General features: G+C 36.1%; 1 protein-coding gene across 2 annotated transcripts in view; it reads right to left on the bottom strand.

Annotated features, from left to right (window-relative positions):
- The window catches only part of LOC134529139 (N-fatty-acyl-amino acid synthase/hydrolase PM20D1.1-like), a 110,017-nt gene that overhangs the window by 62,056 nt on the left and 35,741 nt on the right, over window positions 1–12,220 (bottom strand). The window contains exons 2-3 of one of the 2 annotated variants that reach the window (XM_063362911.1): window positions 11,986–12,119; window positions 8,984–9,314 (exon numbers count right to left, since the gene is read on the bottom strand). In XM_063362911.1, coding sequence (XP_063218981.1) covers window positions 8,984–9,314; window positions 11,986–12,018 — 364 coding nt within the window. In that variant the 5' untranslated portion in view covers window positions 12,019–12,119. Of the gene's footprint in view, window positions 1–8,983; window positions 9,315–11,985; window positions 12,120–12,220 lie in introns of those variants that run through there. The other variant, XM_063362912.1, reaches the window with a different exon arrangement.

Here is a 12,220-nt window from a genome sequence, read left to right on the forward strand (position 1 = left end):
GATAACTTGTGATGAATCGTGGTTTTTTACTGACGATCCCGAAACAAAGAGGCAATCCATGCATTGGAAGAGCCCAAGCTCGCCAAGGCAAAAAAAAGCCAGGACAAGCAAATTCAAATTCAAAGCAATGATGATTCTACTTTTTCGACATTCGTGGCGTTGTCTACGTTCACTGGGTATCCGAGGGTCAGATGATCAATCAACATTTCTATATCGAGGTTCTGACGGCCCTCTGTGAGCGTGTGAAAAGACGAAGACCTGATTATTGGAAGACCAAGTCCTGGATCCTTCACCAAGACAATGCACCAGCCCATTCTGCCTTGTCTGTGAAAGTTTTCCTCGCAAAATACAGCATCACCGTGTTGGAACATCCACCGTATTCGCCTGACCTTGCCCCCAGTGACTTTTTTCTATTTCCCAAGGTCAAGTCGGCGCTGACAAGATTTGAAAGAGTGGAAGCGGTTAAAGCAAGAGTGACGGAGGTTCTCAACCAGCTGACAGAAGAGAACTTCCAGCACTGGTTTCAACAATGGAAATGTCGTATGAAACGGTATAGGTATCGCAAAGGGAAGTACACTGAAGGTGATAAAACTTCTGCTGTAATTGGTGATGAATAAAAAGTGTTATGACTTTAGTCCGGTTATTTAATAGCCATACCTTGTATACAAATACACTTGAAACAGTTTATAAACACAATTTCTATCACTAATATTCACAATAAATAAATGTTTTTAATGATTCGGACCTGTATTCAATATCAATAGAGTATATGGTTTGAAAGCACATATATAGTTTTTATTTGTATATAGACTTTTTTTCATCCTGTGAAAATTTAGTTGCATGGTGCCCGCACATCATAAGAATTCACTATGATAATTTTTTTATAACACGCCTAACGAAGTATAACTTCTAATACTGATAACAATGGGGACTGAATTTATCATTAAACTTTTAAAAATACCTTAACACGTAAAACCGTATCTCTTAACTTGTGGCTGGTTTGCAAATAAATTTGATCATTCACAGCAACTTTCAATTATTATTTTCAAGGGTTGTCTAAAATTAATTAGATTGCAATTGAGGTGTGCTCCATGCCTCAGTGTGTCTAGTTAATTTATATTAAATTTATTTGTCACCTTTAATATATTTTGAAATCATTTATAACTCTTTTGGTTTAATTAATTTGCTTGGTTTGGAATGGAACTTTTGTTGTGTCTGAGTCTACCGATAAATTTCGCCACTCAGCTGTCAGCATACCGAAACTATCGGCCTTGGCGTGTGTTTTGTTTCCATGCCACTGCACGGCGCCACCGGCGTGTAGAGCCTGAACTGTTGCTGCGACGCTCGCTGCACGCAGGACTTGGACGCGAGATCTTGGGCTGTGAACTTGTACTACTGTGGCAGAGCTGTTAACATCACGAGCGGAGGTCAAGACTGCAGAGTCGCTGCATTACAACAAGCAAGCAATGTCATCACGCGCTTGCAGCCAGGCATCGGGCTGTGTTTGGCGTGTGCTGGAACTAACTTAAAATTATCACACACATCGGGTGTGGTGGTTAACTTTTTGTTCGCTAGCCCGCTTCAGATAGCTGTGATTTGAGCCTGTCGTGATAAGCTGCTGCAATTACAGCGCAAGTAATGCTGTAGGTGGTGCCTCACTTTGTGGATTGAGCCATTTAGACTGTTACTGGGGCCACTCATGAACTGGTTTTCATTTTGATGGCTTGGGAAGCCATCAAAAACATTTTGGCTTGTCTAAAAAATTTTAATTGGCTGTAGTATGTATGGTTGGACATGAATCTCTTTGCACATCAGCAGGTATTTTTTTGGCCTTAGCTGTGACTGGGACTCTTTTAAGTTTTGCAAGCTATAGCAGTCAATATAGTTTGCCTTAAGGTAGCTACATTCAGCGAACATTCTAAGAACATGAAATTGACTTTGGGACTGGCAAAGAAGTTTGGGTCATGCAATAGTTGTTTTCTGCAAGGGAGTTAAACACGAGTGTAGAGGCAGGCGTTCGTTCGTGTTCCCAATGGACATATCGGCATGCTAAATGAATATTATTGTTTTTTTGATGTACACTAAAAGTGAATGATTATAGACTTACTTTTGCGAGAAATAGTCTTGTGGCTTAAGAAGTACTTAAAACTCCTAGACATTATTATAGATGCCTGTCATGATGAACTTATTTGTTGTTCACGAGTCTTTCGGATCCAAAGAAAACCTTTAAAATTTTTCTAATTTTTAGTAATATTAGGCCTTGTTGCTAATATGTGTAGGTTAAATTTATACACGCAAGGACAGTTGTACGTGTAATGTGGATTTCAATGACTTTCATTGAATTGGTTTATCTTTGCCTTTCATCATAATTTTTTTTTATATTTACCTTTTTTGGGGCCTTCATTGTGAATTTAAATTTTTATATTTGCTAGTATGCACCTAACGCTTTATATCATAATATGTACAGCTTTAATCAACCTAGCATACCAGGTTTTTTCTATAATTTTCATGGTATATATGTGCTGTTGTTTGGACATACCCCATTGCATTGGTGTATGTCCATAAAAACTGCATTAAATCAAAATTCCCAATTGCATGAATCATTTAAAGAACTTAAATGTGTCCTGCAGCACTTTGTACTTTTTAGCTTTAGTACCCTACGTTGAATACTGTACATGCTGGTGATGTTATTTGTGAATCAATTTGCCATTACAGTAATTAAATGTTGATTTATCATATTTTAAGTCTTTCCTTTCAGATGCCTTACATAGATTACTTTTATTTAATTCTGCACATCTCACCCTGAGTACAAGACTATCATAACTCAAAAATCAGTGCAGTACTACCACAACTCAGATGCCATAGTCTTGCACATATTCTTATATAATGTTTTACAGAGTGCAACACTACATTATTTGCCATAAGTCCCGTAAAAGTAAATATAATATTGCGATAGTCTTGCAGTGCCTAGATAATGATATTTTCCTGCTTATGGTAAAAATATCTCATTAACTCAATTTTTGAGTTACGATAGTCTTGTACTCAGGGTGCGACATATTTTGGTTTTGGCAACTGCGACTGTTATTTCTGACTTGGGTCGACATTAGAGCCCCCTTTAACACCTCAGCGTAAATGCCCTTTATGTTGCTGACATATCACAGAAAGTTACAAATGCTAAAATTTTGGGCGAATGCACCACAAAGTGAATTTCCACTTCTAGAATATTGAACAGACCAAAAAAAAAAAGTAAAATGAACCAATGTAAAATATGGAATATTAATATTCTATCAGCAATAAAGGGAACCACTGTTTGTTTCAACTAAAATTAATTATGAAATATAATGTGTAGGCTGTCAGTAAATAAAGTAACATTTGCTTGCAGAAGTAATTTCTTTCAAGAAATCAGCAGGCAATGAAATTTTATATAAGTGTATTTCTGGTCCAAAACCAAACAAGAATCCACACCTCTCTCACATAATAAATAAAGTAAGAAGCAGCATCAGAAATTTAAAAATATGTGATAAATCAATTAAAGCAATATTAAAAAACCGTAAATTACACTGCCCGAATGAGTAAAACTAGGGGACTATAAGAACATCAGTGTATCGTTATCCGACCTTAGATTATCTGACATTCTGCATTGTCAGACGTCAAACCGAAAAAAAAAACCCTCAGTAGGTAACTAGAAATGCATGTTGCAAGTGTGAGCGTAGTATATTTTTGTTGCTCCCAAATCTACCACAACTAATTAGTTATCTGTTTATTAAGTTAATTTTTTCATAAAACATTACATTTGTAATGTGTAAAATTATTACATTCTTAATACTTCCCCATTATCTGACAATTTCACTTATCCAATGTTCTGTGGCCCATTTAAATTGGATAAATGAGACACTACTATACACTAAACACTTAAGTTTGAGAATTAAAATGTCTCCAAGAATGAAGAAAAAACAATTTTTTACAAGATTTTGAAGCTAAAAAATTTAATGACAAGCAAACATTGAGATTTTGTAATTAATTATTTGAAACCAAGTCTCCTCTTTTCCACATTCTACACTCAAGATTATATTCATTAGTTTTTAATTCAGGCTGACATTTTTCCACAGTCTGAAAATAGTTATCTGTAAAATAGAAATTGTATACTTACAGCCCTGCAACTATAACTTCTATATATTCACATAAACCTAAATTTGTTAGCTGCCAAATACCTCACTTCTGTATAAAACCAGTTTGTCTTTTAATGCCTTAAAAGCTGTTCTTGCCTATGAAATATCAACATGTATGGTTGTTTCCTTATTTTGAGCCCCATATTCCATTCTGATACACTATTTATTACTACCTGAATCTGGGAATGCAACAAGGTTTACCCCTTTTAATTGCAGTAAAACTGGAAGCTTAACTTGTTAGTACACATTTTTATTTAACACATGTTGGTTGTTGGCTTTTTGGAAGTTTTTCAAAGTCTTTAACATTTTAAGGACTTCATTAAAAAATACTATAAATATAAAATAACTGGTCGAAATAAATAGTGATAAGGATCGTAGGCCTTCACAGCCATTGTCTGAAGTTGCTTGGATTCTGGGTTGTAGCCGCGTCCAAGGCGAATATATCACTGACGTTTTGATTGACATTGCAGTCGCCATCATCGTGGTAAAGTTACCTACCGAGGTTATTACAAGTTCTCCTGCTTTTAATACTCTCAACTGATAGAGGAGTGTATCCTGATTGGCTGCAGCTGTGGGCCAATCATAGCCTTCCTTATTGTCTGGTTGGCCTGTTGGTTTGGCCAATCGGAGCTGGGCCCATAAACAAGATTGAGGAGTCTCTGACAACTGTGAAAGATACAAATTCCAGCCGAAAACCTAGCTGGTATGTACAAGATTCCATTGTTCTTGTGGCAATGTATACAAAGGACAAACTGACAGACGAATAATTACACGGGTTAAAGAACATATCAGCGACTATAAACATGAAAACCCACGATCAGATATAGCAGAACACTCCTTGGAAAACAGACACAGCATTGATTTAGACCAATTCCACACCATAGCCAACATCCGACAATACAAGAAAAGATACATTCGAGAATCAGTAGGAATATTAAAACACCCAGCAAAAATAAATAGAGAAGATGACTACAAATTAAGCAGAATATGGGAGCCACTCTTTAGAAATCCGTAAAACCTAGCTCTGCATCTAACAAAAGACAGGTAACCTCTGGTTGGTCAAACAGTCCAGCCAATCAGAAGATTAGAAAAGAAGAGGTCACTGATTTGCCAGCACCCCCAGCCAATCACAGAAGTCTAGCTCAGATTGGCCAAACCAACAGGCCAACCAGACAAAAGTAAGTCTGCGATTGGACCACAGCTACAGCCAATCGGGAAACACTCCCCTTTCAGTTGAAAGTATTAAAAGCAGGAGAACTTGTAATAACCTCAGTAGGTAACTTTACCCTGATGATGGTGACTGCAACTTCGACTGAAACGTCGGTGATATATTCACCTTGGACACGGCTACAACCCAGAAGCCAAGCAACTTCAAATAAATAGTGGTTTAAATTGTGTATAAATTATGCATTTTAATAACTTCATTTAAGTCACCAACATAATTATTATTAACTTTTTATCCACAGTATGAATTGAAATAGCTCATACACAGTCTACAGGGTTTGCAATGGTGAGTGCAACAAATACTAATCAATATTTCACGTACTGACTAATTATCTATGAAAACTATTGTGTACCATTTTATTTACAAAAACTACAGATCTGTTTGATGACTTTTTCTTCTTACATTGTTACTTGTGGTCATGATAAATATATTTTTTTATGAATGTGCTGGTCCCTTTTGCAATGAAAGCAATTACAAAAAAAAAAATAGGCAAGTTCAATGCTGTGAAGATTGGTCAGTAAAAAATTCTTATTAAAATTATTTCTGTCCCTGTGAGGTATTTTGTTTGGAAATTAGGAACCGAAACAGAGATAATATAATAAATAAATAATTGATTTTAAACACAAGTATCAGATATACAAATATATTATGCAAAAATGTAATTTTTGACACAAATTTCAGACAGGAATATGAATGTCTTTAATCTCGGGTTAGGTGTCACTTTGGCTGAGGATTCAACACCGCTTAAAACTCGTAAACTATGAAAGCTATAGAGTTGAAGTAAATTTATCTTAGTACAGCAGACTTTGCTAGTGGTCATTATGTATGACTCACCCGCTTAACATTTGCAGAGCTGACGTAATGAGTGTTGGTGGGGAGAGTTGAATTGAAGTCAGTGAGAACTGTAACTCCAAAAGTAATACTCTGATTATAATGAATTCCACTTTAAAGTTTCTCGTGAGTGAATACTGAGTGGTGCTAGTTGATTGGAATAACTATATAGTTACTAACTTTGGTTTTGAAGCCAAAAATCACAAAATGCCAAAACGAAAACAGGTTATGTTGGAGAAAAGAAAGAAAACAAGCAAAACTGGCCAAGCAGAAGCAATTAAAAATGCAGCGAAGTATTGTAGGAATCAAATGAGGCAAAAAGTAGCCAAAGAAATGAGCCAATGGGGCAAAACAAGCCCCCTAACGAGGTGCAAAATTTGTGCTCTAGCGAGCCTCAGCCGTCTACCTCGTGAGAAGCGATGGGGAATGCAAACAATTGTTTGGTAATGGACGTGAATATGCTCTCTGATGATGAAACACAGGTTCTTGCTTGCCTTTATGGTAGCAATTGCAGAGTAGTGATGCTGGAGCTAGGAGGGGGGGTGGAAATACATACGGGGGAAAAAGGGGTTAGGTAAAAGGAGAGGGGTTAAAATAGGAGGGGATACGAGAGGTTAAAAGAGGAGGGTTAATAAAGATTGCAGGCTTTCACGGCCATTGTCTGAAGTTGTTTGGCTTCTGGGTTGTACCTACAGTAGGTAACTTTACCCTGATGATGGCGACTGCAACATTGACCGAAACGTCGTCGGTGATATATTCGCCTTGGACGCAGCTACAACCCAGAAGCCAAGTGATTTTAAAAAAGGAGGGGTACAAAGAGGAGGGATTCAAAGAGTAAAAGTTAAATATGGAGGGATTAAAAGAGGATGAGTTAAAGTGGGAGTTAGGTAAAAGGGGAGGGTCTAAAAGAAGAAGGGGTTAAAATGATGGGGGTTAAAGGGGAGAGGTAAAATGGGAGAGGTTAAAAGGATGGAATATAAGGGGAGGGGGTTAAAAGGAGGGAGTAAAAGGAGAGAGGGTAAAAGGTAAGCGAGGTAAAATGGGAGGGATTACAAGGGGTAAAAGGGGTATGGGTTAAAAGGGTGGTAGTTAAAGGATAGTGGGTTAAAAGGGGTGTGTTACAAAGGGAGTGGGTTAAAAGGGGCAAAAGAGAGGGCAAGGTAAAATGGGAGGGGACAGCGGAAAAAGGAAGCAGCTGGTGCAATCAACCCTCCTGTAATTATTGTGAAAGGACAGTAAAATCAAGCTCTTATCTACAGAAGTTATATAAAAAAAAAACCACATAGCTAGCAAATTTAATTTGTACAAGAATGTTATGTTGTTTCAGTTCAATTTATCTAGCAGACAAATGGTGATTTCCCGTGAGTGTGGTGGACCACAGCCCAAGCTATGGCGAGCCACAGCCGGTCGGCCATAGGTTGCCACCACTCTAGAACAGCCACATACAGTGCAAGTTCTTTAATTCAAAATGTTCTGGATCACGGCCATGCTAGATATGCAATTTTTCTGGATTACTGAACATCAATACAGTTTTAACACAAATACCAAATAAAAATTTACATAAAATACAATAGTATTTAAAACAAGTTTTAATTAATTAACTCTAATGAAAGACAAAATATAGATGAGCATTGGTTTACTTCAAAAAATTATTACAGAATTGTATGTGCAAAATGTGAAAAGCAACCGACTAAAAATCAGGAAACACTGTACTGAAATGAAAACTTACAGTAATGATAAACTCTGAGCGAATTTGAGTGCACTTATAATGCTGGCAGCACAGTAATGCAATCTTTGCAGCCAAGGTAAACAAACCAGAATCCACCCAAAAATATCTGAGCGCGAGTGGTTTGATCGGTGCCAGATTACAAACTGACAAATTAAAGACCTTTCACTTTACCACCCCTCTTGCATTTGACCAGTAATTTTTGCTAGGGTATCCCAAGCTAGTGAATGTATACCGTATCACACTACACAAGGAAACAACAGTTTGATTCCCGAAGCTAAAAGAATTGGAACCCAAAACTACCACAGAACCGTGATGCCGCTAAATACACTTTCTAGTTTATAACAACCTAGTCAGCTCTTGAAGTTACAGGCAAAGAAATGCCCTGCAATCAGCCAGTCATATGATTGTTCCTAAACATTATTGTTCACCCTTTTTGCATAAAATAGTCAGTGAAATTTTTTTAAGCACTATAATTTTCCCGCTTTTGCAATTCATGGATTCAACATATTGAATGTTAACTCATTACACCCCACGGAAGAAAGATCGCAACCTATAAGCGCCCATAATTCTAAAAACAGTGATTTTTACACACAAATTGTTACTGACATATAATACTGAATTTGTCAACCGAACAGTTTGAGAAAAACAGTGAAATAAACAAAGAAACACTACACCAGATACGAAAAAGGGTAAGTACATTAACTTTGAAGCTACACATCTAATACCCAAACCATTACAGTTGGCTTACCTTAGGAAGCATTTTTTGTTACTCAGAACTTCCCGCAAATCTCACACATTCAATGCACTACTACTATGTTGCACAGTAATGTTGTGTATACAATAAACTAGGCATGTTAAAACTACAAAAAAAACTTTAGTATATGAAAACATTTAACTACTCAATAGATTACCTTCAAAACCAACTGTCCTACAAAAACATTTTCAAGAAATATATACAAATAATGGTAGCAATGAAATACCTATATGTGCACAAATACTGAGTATGTATTCAAACTAAAGTATACTTACTTTTCTTGAGATACTGCCCATATTCCAAAAGTTTTTCTTTTTCTTGTTTATCTATGTCATACGAAATAGTGGCGATTTTTAAGGCTCCAGCCAATCTTTCAGCCCTCTTCAAAATTTGAGCTTCATCCACCATCTCAATTGTTTCTTGCTCATTTATGATATGAAGCACAAGTCTGCCGTCATCAGCGATGAAGATTGCTCGAAATACAGATACCAAGCTAAGAACGACAGCAATCAAGAGGGGAACGCCAATAAGTATCTGGAATACTCTTTGCCAGAATCTGTATCTCCAGCGGCTCTTCCGTTTACTTGACAGAGCCATTTCTTCAAGCTGAAGAATATTAACCAATTACATACTGTTTAAAACAACTTCAGTTTTTATGTACAGCTTGAAGGTATAATATATTGTTAATAAACTTTAATGATAAATTCATTTATTATAAAGTGCTGTACAGTATTCTAAATTCTTTTCACAAATAATTAACAATAAAGAACATTGTTTGCCTCAATTTAATTACACAGAGCACATTTTTTTAATTTTTACCTAATTAAACTTCAAAGTTGAAAAATTACTTAAATATGAAAACATAGTGAGAGAAAACACTTCTAAATACAAATACAGAATAGACAGATCTTTAAGCAGAACTATGACAAATGATTTTGCTAAACTCAATTAAAGCATAACACAATGAATAATTGCCAATGCACACATTATTACATTGTGCATGATAATTAAATTTTGGTACCAATTAAACAAAACAACCGTCAGAAGCATCTCCATTCACCTAAAAGAACATTTAGCAGATATCCAAAATAACCAAAATTGTTCAACTGTTGCACAGCAGTACAATTAAACAGGACCTGCAATACACCTTGACCAAGTCAAATAGATTGTTAGTATTTCCAATGACAACCATAGATTAATTAGAGAAGACATGAAAATCTATACACATTGTATTATCATCAACAGAGAAGATACATACAGATTAAGTAATGTCTAGAATTCTTTGTTTGGCCATAATCATGAATGGTCACCACCCAAGAACTAGACAGAGTAAATGTTAAACGATCTTGGTGTTTGAGTTAGGGCCGCATGAAATTTGTAAATTGTACTGACGCTTGGTTCTGCATCTTGAGAACTGAGAAATCAGTTGATTTTTCAACCTTGAAGATCCCTGCTGCAATCCAGACAAACGTCTGTACAATCAACCAACCTTGTAAGCCAAGAAGTTTATTATACAATAGCCGCGAAAAACCTGCAGTCTACAAAGTCAATGTTGCTGCACCTACTACAGAGACTCATGATGACTGGCCTGACCCTCCGCCAATCATGGCTGCCAACGCGGACCAAATACAGCTCGCTGCTAATGGCCTACATAAATGCTGTCAAGATACTTTTGGCAGGAATACTCAGTTATTGTGTATAACCCAGGTAAATTAAAATTTATGTTGTACCATTCAGTGTCCGCCCAAAGCAAAAAAAAAAATTAAAGATAAATCTTACACTGAGTGGCCTAAGGTTGAGTGGTGGTTTGTATGGGGCAGAAATGTGGTGGGACTTAGTAGTATTAAGCAGCAGCATAGTTTAGTACCTACCCTAGAAAAACTAAAGCAACAGAGTGTGTGATCAAAAGCAAAAGAAAAATTTGTTCAACACAAAAGTGGCCAATGGCAGAGAACGTGGTCTTTGCAGGGAATCAAAACCGGGCAGTATTTTATTATTAAGTTCTGGGAATAATCTAATAGGCTAAACTAATAGTTATATATAAGAAACACCTAAACCAAACAAAAATACAAGATGAAAGTATGCAATTTAATAACTTTCAATAAAGTTTAAGCAATGTGCATCCAAAGCAAAAAAATTGTAAGCACAACCTATGGCCAAGATGGTGTCTACAGGAAACACTTGAAATTAGAGAAACTGTTTATTGCAGTGCCTAGTTTTTAAGCATATTTGTCTATATTTCCTTTCGTTTCTAGATGCTGAATGCTGATTGGCAGCTGGTTGGGTCGTGATGGAAGCCACACACCACCAGGCGTGCATGTGAACATGGTTAATAATAAAAAAAATATCCAGACATGGAAGAAGAATGCTAATGCAGTCAAAGTTCCCATCCTTTGCACAGCAATCTTTCAACCTGCCAAACTCTTCCTACTGTACCTTCATCTTATATTTTATTTATCACTTTTATTTATCTTGCTTACTTAATGCAAAACAAATGAATCTCACACGAGCTAAGCCTAGGGTTTTTCCCTGTATCAATTCAAGTTATACCTCGGCTTATGTAGTTAGTTTTAAGATTAGATATAGGATAGGGACGTTAGTAACATTGCCAATCGCTGCCATGATTGGCCAGTTACCGAACAAAGCACACCATGCATGTAACCTTCTCTCTGCATGTCTGATTCCTAGCACAACTAGGCGTACAGGCTTAGATGTTACACACACTTAGATCCCACTATGGAAAATGTATCCCAGGGCACTGAGAGGAGGAAAAAAAAAAAAACTAGTCATATACACTACTAATACTGTTATTCGTAAGGAACAGCACATCCTATAAATTGAGATAGCAACCTTTACTTTTCCAAAAATAAAGATTTATTAAGACTCCCTCTGTTCAACCCTAACCAGTCTTTATTCATGAAAATAGGAAACTAGAAATAGTACAAAAATATTAATGAGTAATAGCTTAAATATTTCTCAGTTGCATTTTCACAGGCTTAAAGCTCCCTAAGGAAATTGAACAAGCCTGAATCATACTTTACAATTTGTGAATATTTTTGTGTACGTAACTTAGAGCTTTTAAGTCAAACTAGTAAAAATTTCTCAGCATTACTTGTACAGAAGTTATTTAATTTTTACTTAGCAAGAAATGTATTTGTACAAACATAATTAGATGTAATGATACATGGAATACAATTGCATACAATATCCTCTACGAAAATTTAATTCAGAAATTAACTGTTGCTGAATTTGACACATATGATACAAACGTACTTACCTTAAAATTAACATAACCAATCGTTTGCTTCATTGCTTCAAGATACAAATTTGCTTCCAAATTTTATGATGGCCGAGTCAAGTGATTTTGCACAAATATTTCTTAGCTGCTCAGGTGAGAAAATGGTTCACCAACTAAAATTTAAAAACAATATCCTCTAAATGTACAGGAAACGTGTTGTTTCCAATTATACAGCCACTACACAAAATGCATTATATATACATATACATACACA

The sequence above is a fragment of the Bacillus rossius genome, chromosome 2 (genome assembly GCF_032445375.1).
Source record: "Bacillus rossius redtenbacheri isolate Brsri chromosome 2, Brsri_v3, whole genome shotgun sequence".
NCBI classification, from domain to species: domain Eukaryota; kingdom Metazoa; phylum Arthropoda; class Insecta; order Phasmatodea; family Bacillidae; genus Bacillus; species Bacillus rossius.